General features: G+C 20.8%; 1 protein-coding gene across 5 annotated transcripts in view; it reads right to left on the bottom strand.

Annotated features, from left to right (window-relative positions):
- LOC122507861 (venom dipeptidyl peptidase 4) overlaps nucleotides 1-22706 on the bottom strand; it is a 607787-nt gene that overhangs the window by 75709 nt on the left and 509372 nt on the right. For all 5 annotated transcript variants that reach the window (XM_043620807.1, XM_043620809.1, XM_043620806.1 and 2 more), the window contains one exon: nucleotides 7247-7416. In XM_043620807.1, coding sequence (XP_043476742.1) covers nucleotides 7247-7416 — 170 coding nt within the window. The remainder of the gene's footprint in view (nucleotides 1-7246; nucleotides 7417-22706) is intronic.

The following is a 22706-nucleotide window of genomic DNA, read 5'->3' as shown; positions in this document are numbered from 1 at the left end:
ATATTACACAGACATTCAATTATTGTCAAAAGTTTTAATATAATTCTTTGTAAAATTTAATTTAATTTTTAAAAACTTTTCGCAATTCAATGATTTTTATTATCTACAATTTTTATAAAATTTCCAAACAGAATTCAATTATTTAAAATTTTTTTTTTTTAAATCTTCCTAAGAATACAATTCTTTTCATGAATAATAAAAATTGCTTAGGAATTCAATTATTTAAATTAAAATTTGCATAAAATTAGTCTAAAGAAATTAATTATTTAACAATTTTTATAAAATTAAAAAAATTTTTAATTTTTTTACAAAAATTAAATTATTTTTAGAAATAATTAAATTCTTTCGTAATAAAATTCGTTGCAGGAATTAAATTTATTAGCTGGATAAGAGAGAAGTAAATATTTTTTATGAAAATTAGAAAAAAGTCAGGAAAATAAAATAAAGAATAGAATTTTTTAAGTTTTGTCAAGTTTTTAAAACAAGTTTTTGTGGTCAAATTTAATTTTTCGATATTAACTACTTTTTTTACTACTTCTTGAAGTTTGAAAGCTACTTTTTGCTACTTTTTTAAAACTAATTATCGAGTGTGAAGTCTGCAATAGCAATTATATATAGAGCGAGAGAAAAGAAATGAGAGAGAGAGAGAGATCAAGAATGAAAATAACAAAAAGAAAATGGGAAAAATTGGAAAAACAAGTATGAAATCGTATTGAAAATTCATTGAGGGCTTTAACAAGATGTCCGATCGATCTCAATCGTATAGTTGACAATTTCGATGCTTTACGACCCCGTCTTGGTAAGCAATTCGATAGCCAATTTCAGTAGCGCGCTATCGGTGTCGGATAATAGAATTCTACAGCCTTCACACGCAACGAACGGATTTTCCGCTCGAATGAACAGAAATAAGTCCCTATACCAGTGAAGCAGATATCTTCGCGCGCCAAGAGAAGAAATACTTATTCGTTTTCGTGCCTATAAAATGCAGGAAGAGTAAAATGCGCCTTAAAGTGATTTTAAGGGCGAATTCCTGTGGCGAAAGATACCCATATATCTCATCGGGTAAAAAGAGGGAGAGAGACCGAAAAGAAGAAAAAGGTGCTTTTCACTTCTTTACTATCCACCTTACGAACCCTTTAAATCCTAAATTCTTGCCCCGAGGGTCCCAAATGTCTAGTCTCTGTATTTTTCAGCACATTCGCCTAAAAGACGATCGATAGGAAAAATAAAAAACAAGCATAAAAAATGCAACTGGAAAAAAAGACTTTTCCAGTCTCTGGCATTTATCCCAATTTTTGGATTTTACTTGTTAATAAATAAACAAGTCGAAAAGGAAAAGAGAAAAATTTGAAAAATTTAGAAAACGAAAATCTAAACGGAATACTTCACTGAAAGAAAAATTTATTTGATTCAAATAACCTTTTGTTTTATTTAAATTTATTTACATGACTTAATTGATGATTTAAATAAAAATTTCTTGATTCAAGTGAATATTTATTTTTCTAATAGTCAAGGAGAATCGGTTATTTGAATCAAGTAAATTTTTTTTTTTCATGAAATAAGTTTGATATGGTTTAGAGTTTTTTTTATGTTATTATTATTATTATTATTATTATTATTATTATTATTATTATTAAAAATTGCATAAGGAGTAAGAGAGTAGCATGTACTTGTCCAAATGTTATTCAGCCTTGTCTGGTATTTCTTAGGAATTTGTCCCGTAACACGGAAAACGTGCCGCAATATCCGTACGTCACTCATTTTGAAATTATACTGCTCCTGGAATGTCTTTGCTATTTAATCTACACTCTACACTTGGCAAGATTGTTTAAACTCCTTGACAGTTTATGTACAAGGTTGCTTTGCGAATTGGACCAAAATGATGATTACATACCTTTGATTCCACGAACAAAATTAGCGAGTCATTTAATTGAATTCTAAACACAAATATACAAAATACACTCTCAATCAAGTTTATACGCAAACATTTCAAATGTGCACAATTGTTTAAATCAACTCTAGTCTCTATTTAACAAATGCAAATATTGAAAATAAATAATAAACATTTTAAGTACAATTTTCTTAATGTTTTCGAAAATTTACTTAAATTAAATTGAACATTTACTTTATAGTTAGGAATTAATTTCATTTTTTATTTTTGTATCTTTAATAACATTTCAACAATAACAATCTTGAATGACAATAATAAACTTTCAGAATTAATTTCTTTTACTATAAATAATTTTTTTTTTTTGTACAAAAAATGCAAATTTAAAAAAATAAAAATATATCGTTGTTCAAAACGTTCAAAACTTTAGGAATATTTATAGTCATTTTCCTATAAAGTTTTGAAGAATATTTTTTCTGTTTAAACAATTTCAAAATCGACTTTTTTTACATTTTTTAATTTCTTCTTGACTTAAATTTTAAAGAGCAGAAATATTTTTTTTTGTAAATTATCTATTATTATCTACTAAATAGTAATCTTCGTATTTTATTCTTTCATTAATTCTGTCAGTCCACACTTTGTTTAATATATATACTTTTTTCTATAACAAATTTCTTTTGATTGATCTAAATTATGAAAATTTGCCTCTTTTTTATTTATAAAAATATTAAATAAAATTGTTAATTGTTAAAAAATTATGATTAAGAAATAGAAAATGTACACATTTTATGCATAATTTTTATTTCTCAAGAACAATATTGTTCATAAACTTATTCTTTTCTTTTGGAAAAGAAACATTACATATTCCCGTTTCTTAATATTTTTGTAGAAAATTCTCAATTTTCATAAGGAAATTATAAATAATTGCTTTAATAAAATTTTAAGTTTTTTAAAAATAAAGAAAAAAATTGCTTATAAATTCTATTTGTCAATTACAAATTTTAATTGAAATTTAAATTGAAATTTTTTAAATTTTTAGAAAATAAAGGAAAAAATTTTACTCAAAAAAAAGTTCTGTTACATTTATTTACGAATTTCTTTTAAATTATTCGAAAACTTCAATAACTTCTTTATTAAATAAATATTTTTCCATAGGAATTAAGATTTTTAAAAATTTCAAATTCAAACATTTTATTTGAAATTAAACAACTTCTAAAAAATTGTTATAAAACATAAAGACATCTTAATGTTTTATAATAATTGAAGATGACCGAGTGATAAAATCATTATTTTATATTTTAAAAAAATTGTTACTGTAGGCAAATTTCTTCAAAATTATTTTCATCATTTTAATTAAATTAATATTTTCTAGAATGTTTAATTATTTTTTATGAAAATAATTGAATTCCTTAAAAAAAATTTTATTATTTATAAAAATAATGGAACTATTGCGAAGAAATTTATAAGAAAAATGTAAATAATTGAATTTCTGAGAAATTTGTATTATTTATAAAAATAATTAAAATTTTGCAAAGAATTTTATTAAAATGCCTCAAAATAATTGAATTTTCGGGAATAATTTTGTTATTTATCGACATAATTGAGTTCTTTAGAAGAATTATAAATGTAAATAAAATTAAATTCTTGGGAAGAATTTTATTAAAATCTAAAATAATAATTAAATTATTTTTAAAATAATAATTTAATTAAAATTGTATTTAAAATAATTGATTTCTTTCAAACAATTTTATTAAAATATTTGAAAATAATTGAATTCCTGTGAAAAATTCTAATATTTTTGTAAATAATTGAATTCTTCCAAAGAATTTAAAAAAACATTTATTTAAATAATTGATTTTATCGAGGAATTGAAAATAAATTTTTAAAAATAATTACATTTTTTTATTAATTTTTCTAAAATTGTAGGTATTAAAAATAATTAAAATCCTGCGATGAAATTTATTATATATGAAAATAATTGAATTATTGCGAAACATTTTATTAAAATGTTTTAAAAAAATTGAATTTCTGTGAAAGATTTTGTTATTTTTGAAAATAATTGAATTCTTCGTAAGAATTTTTATAAACATTGTTTGATATAATTAATGTTTTCGAAATATAATAAATATTATGAAAAATTTATTATAAAAAATTGAATTCTTGTGTAAAACTTTATTTGTGAAAATAATTGAATTTTTCGATTAATTAATTTAAAATAGTATTAAAAATAATTGAAATTCTTCGATGAGTTTTATTATTTATGAAAATAATGGAATTATGGCAAAGAAATTTATAAAAAATTTGTAAATAATTGAATCCCTGTGAAATTTTTATTATTTATGAAAATAATTAAAGTTTTGCTTCGAATTTTATTAAATTTTTTTTTAAATAATAAGAAAATTATAGAAAAAATAAATTTTTTACTAAATAATAATCAAACCGATATTTTGTTACATTCTACATTCAATTATCAATTCTAATAAAACCCCATTAACATTTTGCCATTTTTTTTACATTTTTTTTACAATTTCTTGCCTTTTTTTATCGTTTTTCCTAAAATTTCATGCGACTTTTTTTTTGGTCTTAAACTCGATTCGAGCCCTGATAGCGCAAAATTTTCATATTTTTAGAGCATTTTTCTTATTAAAAAATTAATTTTTTTCTGAAAAAGTTATTGAAAAGTTGGAAAAAATTTTTGGAAAAAATTGAAAAGAACATAATTTATTACTTTTCGTAATAAAAAAAAATAATTCTTTGTCCTTCTTTCGAAAAATGAAATTTGATAAAACGAGAATAAATTTTCTTTTCAACGGGGGGGAGAGGAGGAGGTAAGAAAATTTGGTGAACTTACAAGTGAAAAATTTACATATAAGTTGTAGACAGCACTTATCTTTCAGTGCTGGAATTTTTCAAGCAAACTTGCGCTTTTCATTTTGCCCGACAAGAACGAACATTAATAAAAGGTTCAGAAAAAAAATAATAACTTTGATGATATGAGGAAAAATTTTTATGAGACAGGTTTCCTTATGTTTTTCCCTATTTTTCCCCCCTTCTTTTATGTGCAAATTTTTCTCAATTCTTTTTTTTTCTCTTCTCTTTCTCTCACTCTTATACGTTCATTTTAAATCTTCCGAGAAAGTGGCTAAAAAGCAAAGGAAAAGGTTTCTTTGCACACAGAGGAGAGATGTGCTCTCTCTCACTCTCTCTCTCACAATTTTCTCTTACATTGGGGTGCGCCAACGTTAAAAATTTCAGCGAGCAACAAATCCTAAATTCCTCTCGTGTTTCTGCGTCGCAAACGAGGAAAACTTAGGGGTAAAAAAAGAGAAAACGATTACGATCTTGGCATGCCTGACATTTACTTGTACTTAGAGAGAAATATATTTTTTTTCATTTCTTAAATTCACATTTTAATGAAGACGAGATTAGTTCTTTTCTGAATGGTCCTCTCTTCAATTTTCGGTATTTTATTAAATAGAATAATTACTGTACTAATTATCATTAAACACTGATTAGTAATCTCCTTCAATTATTATTATTTCTTTGAATATTGTTATTTATTTGTTACTTAATTATTATTTATCTATTATTAATTTATTAATTCAACATTATCTATTTATTAGTTATTTATTATTTATTTACTTTTATTGTTAATTATTTTTAATTAATTAATTTTTAACTAAATAAATGTTTAATTTTAATAATTTCTCTTTTTTGTTCAGTAATTTTTGAAAATATTATTTAAAAGAAAAAAAATTCGTTTATTTAAACTTTAAAAGCTTTAGAAAAATATTATTCATTATTTATTTATTAGCTATTTATTATTTAGTTATTATTTATTTATTAATTTATTATTCACTTATTTATTTGTTATTTATTTATTAATTTATTATCTATTTGTTTGTTTGTTATTTATTTCCTTGTTATTTATTTATTTTTTATTTATGAGTTCCTCCTTTTTTTAATCACTGATCTGCTTATTATAATTCCCATATTTTTAAGTACTATAATTATTATTATTGAGTGATGAAAATAATTAAAGGAAAAGATTTGCTAATTCAATAAAAAAAAAATATACTAATTGGATTGAAACTACTCGAGTATTTGTGAAAAAAACGAGGATATGCAAAAATTTTAGGAAAATAGAGAAAATGTTGAAAAATTGAAGGAAAAAAAAATGAAATATGTAAATTGTAATTAAATTTCAAGTATAAACAGAGATCGTAAAACGATGAGATGATTATACTGAAATATTGCATCGTAGTGGAGGATTTTTTCCCCGACTCTGGAATATTTCATCCAATCTATTTCGTTACTTTGGAAAAATGACAATTTTTTAAAATAATATAAAAAAAATCGACTGTATGGAAAATGTGAATAAACTGGGTCACGTACAAGGGTTGGATAAATATATTCTCCAATCATTCATTATATTGAAACTGACACATCAAACTAATTGGAGATACTGTAAATTAACTGTATATGGTATTAATTAGCTGATAATTAAATATGATAATAATAATAATAATAATAATTATTATTATTATTATTATTATTATTGTTCCAATAATTTTCCGTACGCTTTTTAAATATTTTGTCATATTAATTTTTTTAAAAATAATTATTAATTAATATAATTATATTATAATTTATTGATATAATTATTTATTAATTTTTTTTTTCGTAAAATTAATCTGACAATAATTATTATTATTACATTTAATTATCAGATAATTTTTAAAAATTATCGTAATTTGAAAATATTTTATAAGATTGTATATTTTAACTTTGGTGAAGTTTACACCCTTTATGGTCAACGATTTAGGAAACAAAAAATATTTTTCTATTCAAATTTTTATATATTTTTGTTTAAAAAAATATTTTGCTAATTTTGACAAATTATTTTTCAAATTATTGTTCAAAAGATTTTTAAAAAGAAAAATTTGTAAGCCAAAAAATTTTATTGTTTTGGTAAAAAAGAAACAATTTTTTTTTTTAATCAGTGATTTATAATATAATATTAAATATTAATTAATAATAAGATCAATAAAAGAAAAATTTGTATACAAAAAATTTTATTGTTTTCGTAAAGAATTAAAATTTTTTCTTCTAATCAATGACTTATAATACAATATTAAATATTAATTAATACACTAATAGTGAGATCAATAATTTGAAAGAGAAAAATGATAAACAAAAAATTTTATTGTTTTCGTCGAAAAGAATTTTTTTTATTGGATATAATTTCGAGACAGAAATTGGAGAAATTAATTAAAAATATTTTTTTCTTTTTGTTTCAGTGTGGAACATGTGCCATTGTTCAGTGAAAGGTTTGTGAAAAATTTTTATTTTACTTACTTTTGGATAATGAATTGGAATGACGGACGTGTATTGAAAAGTTATACTTCCTGGATATCCGTAATATGGAATATTCATTATTGGCGTGTGATTGTCGTCAAAGTAGCCAAAGACCATTTTTGTTCCACTCGGAGAGAACCATATTGCCTTATTAGAGCCGAATACTTCCTCTGAAATTAAAAAAATATCATTTGAAAATTGTTTCAAAATAATAAAAAAAAAAAAATTTCAAAATAATTCAGAATTTTTCAAAAATATATTCACAGAAAAATGTTTAAATTAAATTTTTAATTTTCTATTTTTTATTCTACTTCTATTTTTTAAAAATGAATATTTACGAGATAATTTATTTTATTGGGAAATATATTATTCGTAAATAAGAATATAAAAATTGCAAATTGCAATTTAGTGGCTCTTCTTAAATCAGAAAATATTTTCCAGAACAAAAAGAAATTAATAAAAATTAAAATTAATCGGACAAAAAAATTACTTTAATTTTACTTTTGAACGTGTATTGGACTAATATTTCAATTTTTGTAAAACTTTTTAATTCTTTTTCTATTTTTAGAATATGATTCTCTAACTATAACAATAAAATCCTTTTTAATGATATTTGAGAAATTTTCCAATCGTTTCAATTTTTTAAAATTATTTATTCGGGAATTCAACTGGAATATTTAATTACAATTTTTCAAAAACTCCGTTTCTTCAGGATTTCTAAATTAAATTTTTCAAATTTAACTAATTTTTGTCAAATAAATATTCAAATACTTATTGTTATTTCTTCTTAGCCCACATGAATTAGAATTTCAAAATGCTTTAAAACCTTTTGAAATTTAATAATTTCTAAAAATGATATTTGATATTTTTTCAAAATTCAATAAGTTTTCAAATAAAATTAAATAAATTAAAACTTAATAAAATTAAAAACATTTTCTTTTAGGAAATTAGCAATTTTCATGAGGAAATAATTTGCATCAATTCTATTTCTTAATTTCAATTGGTTTAATAAAATTCAAAGTTTTTTAAAAATAAAGGGAAAAAATAGTTTATAAATTATATTTGTCAATTAGAAAATTTAATTGAAAATGAAACTGAAAATTTTTGAATTTTAGAAAATAAAGAAAACAATTTTATTGAAAAAAAATGTTCTGTTAAATTTATTTATGAATATTTAATTGTAAAATTATTCGAAAACAATAATTTCTTTTTTAAATATTTAATTATTATTATTTTTCCATAGTAATTAAAATTCTTCAAAACATTCAAATTCAAACCTTTTTGAAATTAATCAACTTTAAAAATATTGTTATAAAACATAAAGAAAACAATTACTACTCATCGTGATCGATTTCTTCATGTTTTATAATATAATTAATGATAATCAAGTGATAAAATAATTATTTTATATTATAAGAATATTGTTACTGTAATTTCTTAAAAATTATTTTCATATTCTATTATTATCTAAAATTTAAATTAGAATTCATTTTCAAATTAATTTTTATTAGAAAATTCTACGAGAATTTAATTATTTAAACACAAAAGTAAATTATTTATTGAATAATTGAATGTTTCTTAAAATTTATTTCTTATAAAGAATTTTATTAACAAATTTTTAAATAATTGAATTCTTTTGACGAATTTTATTAAAATTTTTGAAAATAATTGAAATTTTGCCAAGAAGTTTATTGTTTATAAAAATGATTGAAATGTTGAAGAGAATTTTTTTAAACTTCTGACTTTTTCTAATTTTTGCGAAGAATTTTATTGCTTTATTTCTCTTTTTACAAATAATTGAATTCTTGAGAGGAATTTTAATAACATTACTTTTTAAATAATAATTGAATTATTTTGTGAAATTTTATTGAAATAGAAGATATTTCAAATAATTGAATTTTTATATATTATTGAAATTAATTAAATTTCTGCGAAGAATTCTATTAAAATTATTTTAAAAAAATTGAATGGTCAAAAAGAATTTCATTAAAACTTTTGAAAATAATTTAATTCTTTTCAGAAATTTAATTAAAAATGTATTGGCAATAATACTTAAATTCTAATAAATAAATTATAGGAAGGCTTTTTAAAATAATTGAATTTCTTTGATGAATTTTAATAAAATTTTTAAGAATTTTTATTTATTTATTTTTTTTATTTTATTTTATTTATTATTTATTTTTTAAGAATTTTTCGAGAAATCCCATTAAAATTGTATTAAAAATAATTGAAATTCTGCGATGAGTTTTATTATTTTTAAAAATAATTAAAAACCTATAAAAAAATTTATTATTCATGAAAATAATTGAATCATTATAAAAATTTTATCATTTATGAAAATAATTGAATTATTAATTAAATGTTTGCGCACAATTTTATTAAAATTGTCTTTAAATAATTGAATTCTTTTGGTGAATTTTATTAAAATAGTAAATATTAAAAATCATTTAAATGAGGATATTTTTTAAAAATAATTGAATTTTGAAGAAGAATTTTTTTATTTATAAAGATAATAATTGGAATATTGTTGATATTTTTTTTTTGTAAATTTTGAACATAATTGAATTTTGTAAATCCATTATTTTTAATAATTAGGTAATTAAATATATATTCACAAATTTAACTAATTTTAGAAGAATTTGAATTATTAAAATTTTTCAAAAATCTAAGTTCATTAAAATTTCTAATTAAATTCATTCAAATATTGAATTTTTATAAAATTTCAAATTGAAATCGTTTGAAGTTCGTTTATTTATGAATATTGTAAACGCAACTCTTTTAAAATTTAATTAATTTTGAAATATTTAAGTAAAATTATTCATTAAATAATTTATTTATTTTATGACAGTTGTTCAAGATTTAAGTTATTTAAAAAGAAATTTTTGTGAGAAATTAAAAAAATAGGTTTTGTATTAGAATTCGTGGTAATTTTATAGTTTATAAGTCAAACAAAAAAGACACAAAAATTCAGAATTTTCTTCTAAATTCTAAAAATTTAATTTTTTTCTGTACTTTTAATAAAAATTTCTGATTTTTCCCTAAATTCCCTACGTCAAAATATATGATCATTATAATTATAATAATATTTAAACTATATATTCAAATTCATATTTTATTTTTATAAAAAAAAAATTTGAATTAAAAATTTTTACGTTCAATTATTTTTAAAATTACTAATTTTATTTAATAAAAGTGAGAAGTCAGCTGCGCGCAAATTGTTACTAGTATTTTAAATAAAGAGTAAAAGATCGTTTTCTTTTTTTTTTAATTGTTTGTTTTTGTTTTTCTCTCTTGTGTTTTTAAACGAGCCTCTCGACGATTTTCAAAGAATGCATGAATGGCTAGTTAAAATAAGAAGAGAGAATATACTTGGAAGTAAAAGTGTGTAGACGTAGACGAAAGCAAGTAGTAAAGACTCGTGTTAGGTCAGACGAGAGAACTCCTTAGTTTCTCAGACTTCATGAGACTTTCAACCTTCCAAGAATGCTGAAAACATACAGTTCCTCTGGGTATCTTACAGTCTCTCTTTCTCTCTCTGTCTCTCTTTCTCTCTTTTTCTCTCTCTTTCTCTCTCTATATATATAGTCGAGGAAATCTCCTATTACGATTTTTACAGTCTCAAATTTATTGCCAAGTTTTATTGAAAAAGTATATTGTTACTATCGTCAAATAAAAGAAGAAAAAAAGTCCAACTGTTCCCGAGAAAATACACCCTCAGGAAAAAATACTGATTTAAATAGAAAAAGTTCCAATTTCAAAATGCGTTCTTATATTCTGTAAAAACGATTATAAAAAAAAATTTCCTATATTTCCATATAAGAATTATTTTTCAATTATAAAAGAAATTTATTTTTTTCTAAACTTTTTGTAAAATTATCCAAAGATATTTTTTTTTCAATCAAATGAAGAAAAGTTTTTTTTTTTAATCAAAAGAGTTTTTTTGTCCAAAAAAAAAAAAAATTCTTTCTTTTATTTTGAAATAAAATTTCTTTTTGGACATTATTTTCAAATCAACTTTATAGAATTGTATAGTTAAAATAACTTAATAACAGTTATATAAAGTGAAGGAAACGGAGGTAGAGGGGGGAGGTAAAAAAAAGTTTTCCGTTTATTAAGAGAAAGAGAATTCACGAAGTAGCTTGATTAAATGAATAAATTCTAAGGTAAATTGACTTGGGGTAAAGTTTCATGTCGAAACATTTTAAAATCCAATTGCTATGTATTTGATATACAATTCCCTCAGAGTTATTGATTCACATCTACACAGATATTACAACTACATAGAAACGATGGTAAAATTAAATTGCAAAAATGCGATAGAAGCCGAGCGTCTTGACTTCCCTATGTCCCAACGGAAGTCGCAAAAAGGGTTGAAAAAAAATGAAGAGAGATAGAGAGAAAAAGGTAAAAATGGAGAAAAGAGAGAGAGAGAGAAAGAGAGACAGACAGGTTATGTGCAATGTGCACTTTCGGGTATAGAGTTGATGGAGAGAATGCAGAGAAAACTCGTGGGAAAATGCTGTCGCGACTCTCACTTTTTTTTTCTCTCTCCTTGGTGGTAACAATGCCTTCGACTAAAATGCCACGTGGTATTATGAAACTTGACAAAAGTGAAAAATAAAGATAGCACTCACATATGCAACTGACTTTTTCCACTTAGGAACGCCCCCCCCCCACTCTCTTTTTTTATCTTAGCTCTCATTTTCCCTCTCCAATAACTTTAACCTTTTTTTTTTTTTTTTTTGGTTATATGGCCTCTTGTAAATTTAAATATTTATTTAACAAAAATTGTTTAAATTTGAAAAATTTAATTTAGAAATCTTGAAAAAACGAAGTTTTTGAAAAAAAAAATTGTATAATTAACATATTTCTTTTTTTTAGTTTTTTAAGTTAAATGTTTTTTTTTCTGAAATTATAAATTATAATTTTACAATACTTTAAAATTGCAGTCAAATAAAAATTATATACAATTTTCGTGATATGAATTTCCGTGTTTTTCTCTCTCTCTCTTTATTTGAAATTCAAAAATAGAGGAAAATTTATTGAAACGAAAGTGTAAAAATAAAATTTAAAGTAAACTTATTCCCGCAGTGAAACTCGGTATATAACTATTTGAGATATTTCTTCTTCTCGTTTGAGTTGAAAGTTTTTCCATATCTTGAAGGGTTTTGCGCGCGGGGAAAAATATTGGAAAATGAGAGAGAGAGAGAGAGAGAGGGGAATTTTAATTAAAATGTTTTAAACGTATGCTCGCGTGGTTAATTAAATCTTCGAATTCCACTTTCTTATTAGATTTGATTCTCTCACTGGAAAAGTAAATTTTTTTATTTTGGGGAAATAAAGAAAAAATTTATTTAATTAACAAATATTAACAAATTAAATAAATTTTCAAATTAAATTTGAGAATTCAATAACTTTAAGATTTAGATTAAAATTTAATAGTTAAATAAATTTAAGGATTAAATAAATTTGACAAATTAAATAAATTTTACAACAAAATAAATTTGTCAAATTAAATAAATTTAACAAGAAAATAAATTTGAAAATTAAATACATTAATTAAATAAGTTGAACAATTAAATTAGTTTGACAATTAATTTTTACAATTAAATAATTTGACAATTAATTTTTACAATTAAATAATTTGACAATTAATTAAATTTGTCGTTTAAATCAAATTTAACTGAATTAAATACGATATAATGCAAAATAAATAAAATACGAAACAAATACAACAGAAAAAAACAATAAATACAACAAATACAACACAAATAAGCAATAAATACAACAAATTCAAAGAAATTAAAAAAATTAACATAAATGTATTAAATTAGAATAAAATAATTAGTTTGAGTTTTATATTTAAATTCGAAGAAATTATTTTACTGAAAAGTGGGGGACTGAGGGAAAATATTTTTTTTCTCCCCGTTGTATTTTTTCATGTTGTTTGTGGCTTGCGAAAAGAAAATAAAAACAAAAAGTGCAGTATCTGCCAAAAAAGTTTCCACCACTGTCTTGTATTTTTGTTTCAAATCAGGTTGGGAGTTTCTCGTTGACAACGCTATGTATCCTTTTTCGATTGAGGAGAAAAGCAAGTTGAGAGATTTTCCACCGGTGGATTTTAAAATAAAGTCTGATTTACATGTCTTGTTGAAATCCGCACATAAAATCGATTTCGAAACTGTAACTCCCTTACAAGAATAAGAAAATTCGAGAGTCAATTTTTATTGATTCTGTCTGTGTATTGTTATTTTTTTACTATTTTTATTACTATTATTTTTTTGTTAATATTATAACAGGGCTCGGATTGTGCGCCTTTTTCGACTTTTTTTTTTTTTTTAACTTTTTCGACTTTTTTAAGGAAATGCGACATTTTTTATTTTTTTGTAAAAAAATGCGACTAATCGACTTTTTCCAGATTTTTTTTTAAGTAAAATGCGACTAATCGACTTTTCTCACATTTTTCAATTACTTTTTGACTTCAATTGTTGCTGTAGGTAACTTCTTCAAAATTATTTTCATCACTTTAATTCAATTATTATTTTCTAGAATTTTTAATTATTTTTTATGAAAATAATTCAATTCATTAAAAAAAATTTTATTATTTATGAAAATAATAGAATTATTGCAAAGAAATTTATAAAAAATTTGTAAATAATTGAATTCCTGTGAAATTTTTATTATTTATGGAAATAATTAAAGTTTTGCGTAGAATTTTATTAAACTTTTTTTAAATAGGTAATTGAATTTCTTTTGAAAAATTTTATTAAAATAGTAGATATTAAAAATCATTCAATTGAGGAAAAATTGGAATTTTGCAAAGAAATTAAAGTGCCTCAAAATAATTGAATTTTCGGTAATAATTTTGTTATTTATCTTTAATAATTGAATTCTTTAGAAGAATTATATATATGAAAATAATTGAATTCTCGTGAAGAATTTTATTAAAATCTAAAAGAATAATTGGATTATTTCAAAATAATTTAATTAAAATTGTATTTAAAATAATTGATTTCTTTCAAACAATTTTATTAAAATATCTAAAAATAATTGAATTCCTGTGAAAATTTTTAATATTTCTGTAAATAATTGAATTCTTCCAAAGAATTTTAAAAAAATATTTATTTAAATAATTGATTTTTTCGAGTAATTGAAATTCAATTTTTAAGAATCATTAAATTTTTTGAGTAATTCCTGTAAAACTGTATTATAAATAATTAAAATCCTGCGATTAATTTTATTTTTGATGAAAATAATTGAATAGTTGCTAAGAATTTTGTTAAAATTTTCAAAAATAATTTAATTCCTGAAGAAGAATTTTATTATTTACTTGAAAATAATTGAATTATTAAGAAAAATTTGATTAAAATGTTTTAAAAAAATTGAATTTCTGTGAAAAATTTTATTATTTTTGAAAATAATTGAATTCTTCATAATAATTTTTTTCAAACATTGTTTTAAATAATTAATGTTTTCGAAATATAATAAATATTATGAAAATTTTATTTTAAATAATTGAATTCTTGTGTTAAACTTTATTTGTGAAAATAATTGAATTTTTCGATTAATTAATTTAAAATAGTATTAAAAATAATTAAAATTCTTCGACGAGTTTTATTATTTATGAAAATAATGGAATTATTGCGAAGAAATTTATAAAAAATTGGTAAATAATTGAATTCCTGTGAAATTTTTACTATTTATAAAAATAATTAAATGTTTTCGTACAATTTTATTAAAATTTTTTTTTAAATAATAAAGAAATAATAGAAAAAAAAAATTTTCATAATTGTAATTTTTTTACAATTTTATTTTTCTTATTCATTTTTTCTGAAATTTCGTGCAACTTTTCGCGACTTTTTTTTTTAGTCTTAAAGTCGATCCAAGCCCTGTTATTATTATTTTTTGGGTAAAATTAAAGAATTTAATAATTAGAAATTAGAAATTTAGTTATTCTTTTCTCTTGGTAAAATAAAAAAAATTAATTAATTGGAAATTAGAAATTTAGTTATTCTTTTCTCTTGGTAAAATTAAAAAAATTATAATTAATTAGAAATTAGAAATTTAGTTATTATTTTTCTTCCGTGAAATTAATTAGAGAAATTATAAATTTAGAAGAAATAAAATTTTCGAATAATTTTGATGAATATATTCGGTATTAAAAATTGAAAAGGAGATGAAAGTAAATGTGAAGTTTAATAGAAGTGTGCGATAGATTTATTTGATCTTTCGTGAAACTATATTATAGAGAGAGGGATGCTGCGATTCTTGACAGGTGTCACTTAAGGCGACGTGACTTTCCCCGCATTTGGGTATATTATGCCCATAGGGGATTGAAATTCGTAACCATAGGAGGTAAAGTTCTCGGCACCAAATTTCTGTGAGCGCTTTAACGCGAGCTTTGTCCTGAAACGACCCTCGGTTAATTTAATCCTTCAGGTACAATCAGGATGTCAACTAACATGGTGATGGTGTTTAACGCTCACGTGTCAACGAGCTACTGTTGTATTTCGAAGATTCCCCTCCTCCTTCTTTATCATATTCCCTATCAGACGTGTTCGACTTGCTTCTCAAAATTTTCCTAATCTATTATTAAAAAAAAAAAATAAAATGAAAAAAATGTTCTTACGAACACTTTTTCAATTTATTCTTTTTTCAAATTTTTTTTATTCTTCTTTTAATTGGCACATAATTTATAATAACGAAAATAAAAAAAGATAAAAAAATAAAATAAAAGAAAATGTAAAAAATAAGAAAAAAATAAAATAAGAGAAAATTGAAAAATTAAAAGAAGAGAAAACAAGGAAAAAAGAAAATAATTAAATTATTCATATTGATTAATAAAATACTTGGTACAAAATTATTTTTCGAAAAAAAAATTTTCAAAATAGAAAATACTTCATAGTTTTTTTTATAGATCAATTATTATTATTAGATTCAATGCATTAAAAAAAAAATTTGCAAAAAATTAAGTGCAAATTAAGAATTTATTTTTCCTATCATTTATTTAAACAAAGATTTTTTTTTTGAAAAAAAGAAAAAAAAGGAAAAGAAAAATTGTGTGTGAATTGAGAAATGTGGAATTTTGAAAAGTTTTCAAATTGAAATAGAAGTTTCATGACAATAAAAATTCTGAGTTTTATTCATGTTTGATTAAAGAATGGGAATTGTTGAAGTTTTATAAAGGTTTCTATGTGTTCGGGGATTATTATTAAAGCAGCAGGTGGAAGAGAACACATCAGGGAATCGAAAGCCAGAGCAACAGGGCTCCATTAGCGGGAAAGGATTTGCGAAACGTATTTCTTCAAATCCTCTAGACGCTATCAATGTCACATTCTACATCAGTGTCGTAACGTTTTTCTTTTCATATAGAATTCTGATTATTATTTCTCTATCTTTTTCGCTTCTTTTTTTTCTTTTAATTGCGCAAGAAAATAATGTGCATTTTTTTTTTACAATTTTCGTTTTTTTTTTAAATTAACAATTTACCGTGTATTGCGTATTCAATGGGGAAAATTTCTTTTAATTCTTGAAAAATAGAATTTTAATCATCAATTTCTGAAATTTATTTCTTTTTATTTTTTTTTTAGAATTTTTTGCATTCTTTAGAATATTTTGTATTGTGCGCAACTCGTTATTATAATTTAATGTATTAATTACTTTAAGTTACACTAAAAAAATTTATTTGATTGAAATAAAAATTATTTAATTCAAGTGAATATTTACTTGAATCAAATAAATATTCACTTGATTCAATTAAATTTTATTCGAATCTCTATAACTTACACTAAAATAAATTTATTTGATTGCAATAATAATTATTTGATTATTACTCAAAGCTACACTAAAAGAAATTTATTTGATTGAAATGAAAATTATTTGGCTCAATATGCAAAATAATTAATTTTATAAAATAAAAATTATTTGATTATTACTCAAAACTACACTAAAAGAAATTTATTTGATCGAAATAAAAATTATTTAATTCAATTTGCAAACAAATTAATTTTATTTTTCTAATTATTTTCTTTTGTCGAATTATTTTCCTCTGATTATTTTTCGAACGAAATAAGTAAAAGTTAGAAAATAAAAAAAAATTTGGAAGATCCAGACTTTGTTCTCGATAATTAATTTTAAAAAAGTAGCTTAAAGACAGAAAAAAGTAGTAAAAAAGTAGCTATCGAAAAATTAAACTTGAAGACTCAATTTTTTTATAATTTCTTAATTACATTAAAAAAAAAGAATAATTTTTGAAAATAAATATTTAAATACCTAATTATTTTGTCTACAGGAATTAAAATATTTCAAATGATTTCAATGTAAAGAATTTTTGAAATTTAACTATTTCTAAAAATTACAAAAGTAATTCTTTTTTCTTTCAAAATTCAATCATTTTTTTCTTGAAATTTATAAATAAAATTATTCAAAACTCTAATCATTTTATTTTATTCAATTCTAAATCAATTCTTATTAGAAAGTTCTACGAGAATTCAATTATTTAAATACAAAAATAAATAATTTATTGAATAATGAAATATTTCTTAATAACTTTGAATTCTTATAAAGAACTTTATCAAAATTTTGTTTAAAATAATTAAATTTTTACGAAGAATCGCATTAAAAATTTTGATAATAATTAAATTCATTAAAAAAATGGAATTAAAAATGAATTGAAAATAATTATTAGACTCTAAGAAACAAATTATATCAAATTTTTTTAAATAATTGAATTTTTTCCAAGAATTTTATTAAAATTTTTAAGAATGATTGCGTTTTTAGCGGAATTAATTTAAAATTATATTAAAAGTAATTGAAATCCTTCGATGAATTTTTATTATTTACGAAAATAATTTAATTTTCGTCACCGAACTTTAATAAAGTTTTTTAAATAATTGCATTCTTGAGAAGAATTTAAAAAAAATCTTTTTTAAGAAATGATTTTTAAGAAATGATTTTTAAAAAAAGTTTTTATGAAAATTGTGTTTTAAACAATTGAATTTCTTTGAAAATTGTATATTATTTATGAAAATAATTGAATGTTTGCGAAGAATTTTATAAACATTTTGTTTTAAATTATTCAATTCTTTTAGGAATTGAATTCTTGCAGCGATTATTATTAATTTTTTAAAAAATAATTGAATTCTTGCGAAGAATTTTATTAAAATCTATTTTTAAATAATTTTTTTTTTTCGAAAAATATTAGGAAAATTCTGTTTTGAATAATTGAATTCCTGTGAAATTATTTTTATTTATAAAAATAATTGAATTCCTGCTAAGAATTTTATAAAAATCTATTTAAATAATTGTTTTTTTTTAGAAAAATATTAGGAAAATTCTGTTTTAAATAATTGAATTTTTGTGAAGATTTTTTTATTTCTAAAAATAATTAAAGAATTTAGAAAAAATCTATTTAAGTAAATGATTTTTTTCGAAAATTATTAGGAAAATTCTGTTTTAAATAATTGAATTCCTTTGAAAATTTTTTTATTTATGAAAATAATTGAATGCTTGCGAAGAATTTTATAAACATTTTTTTTCAAATTGTTCAATTCATTTGGGAAATTTTTTATTAAAATAGTAGATGTTAAAAATCATTGAATTACGAAAAATTTGTGTGAATTGTTTTGAATTCAATTATTTTGAAAAATTTTATTTAAATTTAAAACATTTTTCCAATAACTTTATTAAAATTTTTTAAATTAATTTTTTTATTCCAACTGTTAACAAATTTAAAATAGTGTAAATTCTCAAACCAGAAAAAAAGGAGCTTTTAGTGTTACAAATAAAAAAAGTATCCAAATAATAAAATTTAATAATAAAAAATAATATGCAAATCGTAAAAAAAGTAGTAAATAGTAGGTTTTAGTAGATGAGTGCGAATATCGTGTTATTTTTGAGGTTAACTTTCTTAAAAAAAAAACAAATACAAAATAGAATTTTTACTATGTCAATATTTGAACACAACTTTTTTTTCGATCATTTATTGAATATTCTGTCAGAAAATTTTTCTTTCCAAAGAAATTGACTTTAAAATTTGATAGAGTCGATCACTATTTTTTTTTTTTTTTTTTTTGCTGTAACTTTCAACTCTCGTTGATATCCGTCTCTAGTTTTAAAGCTTTTGACATGACTTTGTGTATATATATGTATGTGTGTGTGTGTGTATGTAGTTCCGGCGATAGCGAGCACAGAGATATATCCGGAACTTATTGTGTAAAGTCAGTCAATTGAAAGTTGATCGCAGTCTGTGGTATAGGCTAGTTTTATTTTAAAGACGACCATAAATACACAACATCTCTCTTTTCAAATTGTATATATATGTCCTTGGCGAAATGCTCAGAGTGCGCGCTTACATTGAATCACAAGTATAAGAGAGCGAGAGAAGATGAAGCAAAAGAAGATTGCGAATAGTTGGCCAAAGGCGGAAGTAGAAATATTGGATCTGCCGAATAAACTCACGAAGCTTTACTTTCAATAGATGTTTGAGTGTATCTTGAACTTGGAGTTTATTCTGCAAGATCGACACTGACCATGGATATATATATTCTACACACACGATTTATATCGCGAATTTAATATTTTTTTATTCTTTTTTCCTTTTTTTTCTATTTTAATTTCTACTAGCAACAATTCGCTGATTTCTCGCTCACTTTTTTAAATAAAATTAGCAATTTTAAAAATTATTACTAATAGAAGGTACAAATTTTGAATTCAAATTTTTTTTTGTAAAAATAAAATATGAATTGAAATATATGGTTTTAATATTATTATAATTATAATAATTATATATTCTGACATAGGGAATTCAGGGAATAGTCAGGAATTTTTATTAAAAGTACTGAAACAAAATAAATTTTTAGAATTAATAAGAAAATTTTGATTTGTTGTGTGTTTTTTGTTTGACTCATAAACTATATAATTACCACGAATTCTAATACAAAACCGATTTTTTTAATTTCTGACAAAAATTTATTTTTAAAAACCTAAAATGTTGAACAACTATCATAAAAGAAATAAATTATTTAATGAATAATTTTACTTAAATATTTCAAAAATCAAAATTAATTCAATTTTAAAAGAGTTGCGTTTACAATTTTCATAAATAAATGCACTTCAAACGGTTTCAATTTTAAATTTTATAAAAATTCAATGTTTGAATGAATTTAATTAGAAATTTGAATGAACTTAGATTTTTGAAAAATTTTAATAATTCAAATTATTCTGAAATTAGTTAAATTTGTCAATATATATTTAATTACCTAATTATTAAAAATAATGGATTTATAGACGAATTTTAGTTAAAAACACTAAAAAAAAATTGTATTTTGAAGAAGTTACAAATTATTGCAGAAATTTAATTATTTTCAAAAGTAATAAAATTCTTATCACATAATTCAATTATGTTCAAAATTTATAAAAAAAAATCTCGACAAAATCCCAATTATTATCTTTATAAATAAAAATATTCTTCTGGAAAATTCAATTATTTTCAAAAAATTTAATTAAATTCTTGCCAAAATTTCAATTATTTTCAAAAATTTTAATAAAATTCTTGTCAAAATTTCAATTATTTTCCAAAAGTTTAATAAAATTTTTGTCAAAATTTTAATTATTTTCCAAAATTTAAAAAAAATTATTGTCAAAATTTCAATTATTTTCAAAAATTTTCCTCATTTCAATGATTTTCAATAGATATCTACTAATTTAATAAAAAATTTTCGAAAGAATTCAAGTATTTAAAAAAAGATGTTTGATAAAATTCTATGCAAACATTAAATTATTTCCATAAATAATAAAAATATCACAGGATTTCAACTATTTACAATATTTTTATAAATTTCTTCGCAATAATTTAATTATTTTCATAAATAATTAAATTTTTACAGGGATTCAATTATTTTCAAGAATAAAAAAAATTCTTTTTGGAAATTCAATTATTTTAAAAATTAATAAAACTCATCGCAGAATATCAATTATTTTTAATACAATTTTAATGGAATTCCTCGAAAAAGGTAATTATTCTTAAAAAATGAATTAAAATTTGTTGAAAAAATTCAATTATTTAAAAATTTGATAATAAAATTCTTTATGGGAATTTTATTTTGCGAAGTATTCAATTATTCAATATATATATTTTTTATTTAAATAATTGAATTCTCGTAAAATTTTCTAATAAAAATTCATTTAAAAATGAATTTCAGTTAAATTTTTAGATTATAATTGAATATTAAAACCATTATAACGTGAATTTTTAGAAATAATTGAATTTTGAAAAAATTTCAAATTAAAATCTTTGAAAATTTGAATTTTTTAAGCTTTTAACTAACAATAATAAATTTCTTCGCAAATAATTCAATTATTTTCATAAATAATAAAACTCATCGCAAAATTTCAATTATTTTTTATCAAATTTTAATCAAATTCCTTGGAAAATACAACTATTCTAAAAAATTTTATTAAAATTCGTCAAAAGAATTTAATTATTTAAAAATTTGTTAATAAAATTCTTTACAAGAATTAAATTTTAAGAAACATTGAATTATTCAATAAATAATTTACTTTTGTATTTAAATAATTGAATTATCGTAGAATTTTCTAATAAAAATTGATTTGGAAATGAATTTTAGTTTAAAACACTAAAAAATTGAATTTGGAAGAAGTAACAAATGATTGCGGAAATTCAATTATTTTCTACTATTTTAATAAAATTATCCAAAAGAATTCAATTATTTTTAATACAATTTTAATCGAATTTCTTGAAAAATATTACTATTTTAAAAATATTTATTAAAATTCGTGAAAAGAATTCAATTATTTTTAAAAACTTGTTAATAAAACTCTTTACAAGAATTAAATTTCAAGAAACATTCAATTATTTAATAAATAATTTACTTTTGTATTTAAATAATTGAATTATTTTATTAAAATTCGTCAAAAGAATATTCAATTATTTAAAAATTTAATAAAATTATCCAAAAGAATTAAATTATTTTAAAAAAAATTTGAATAAAATTGTACGCAAACATTTAATTATATTCATAAATAATAAAAATTTCACAGGAATTCACAGGAATCAAATAAATTTAATTATTTAAAAATTTTTTAATAAAATTCTTTACAAGAATTAAATTTTAAGAAACATTTAATTATTCAATAAATAATTTACTTTTGTATTTAAATAATTGAATTATCGTAGAATTTTCTAGTTAATTTAATTTTTTTTCTTTTTCTTTCGAATTTTGGACGATTTTTTAAAAAAATATTTGAATCACTTTAATATACATCACGAAGAAAGTATTAAGAACCACGTTTAGAATTTCGTTGATAAATTACAATTTTGTGAGACGTTTACTTAAGAATGAATAGAATAAGTTTATTCCCTTAAAAATCACGACACTTTTTCATCGGGATTTCGTCCGTCAGAATTGAATATTACACATTTATGATATCAGTTGACCTC

Source organism: Leptopilina heterotoma, unplaced genomic scaffold (genome assembly GCF_015476425.1).
Source record: "Leptopilina heterotoma isolate Lh14 unplaced genomic scaffold, ASM1547642v1 Lhet_52, whole genome shotgun sequence".
Lineage (NCBI taxonomy): Eukaryota > Metazoa > Arthropoda > Insecta > Hymenoptera > Figitidae > Leptopilina > Leptopilina heterotoma.
This window is presented reverse-complemented; position numbering and strand designations above follow the sequence as displayed.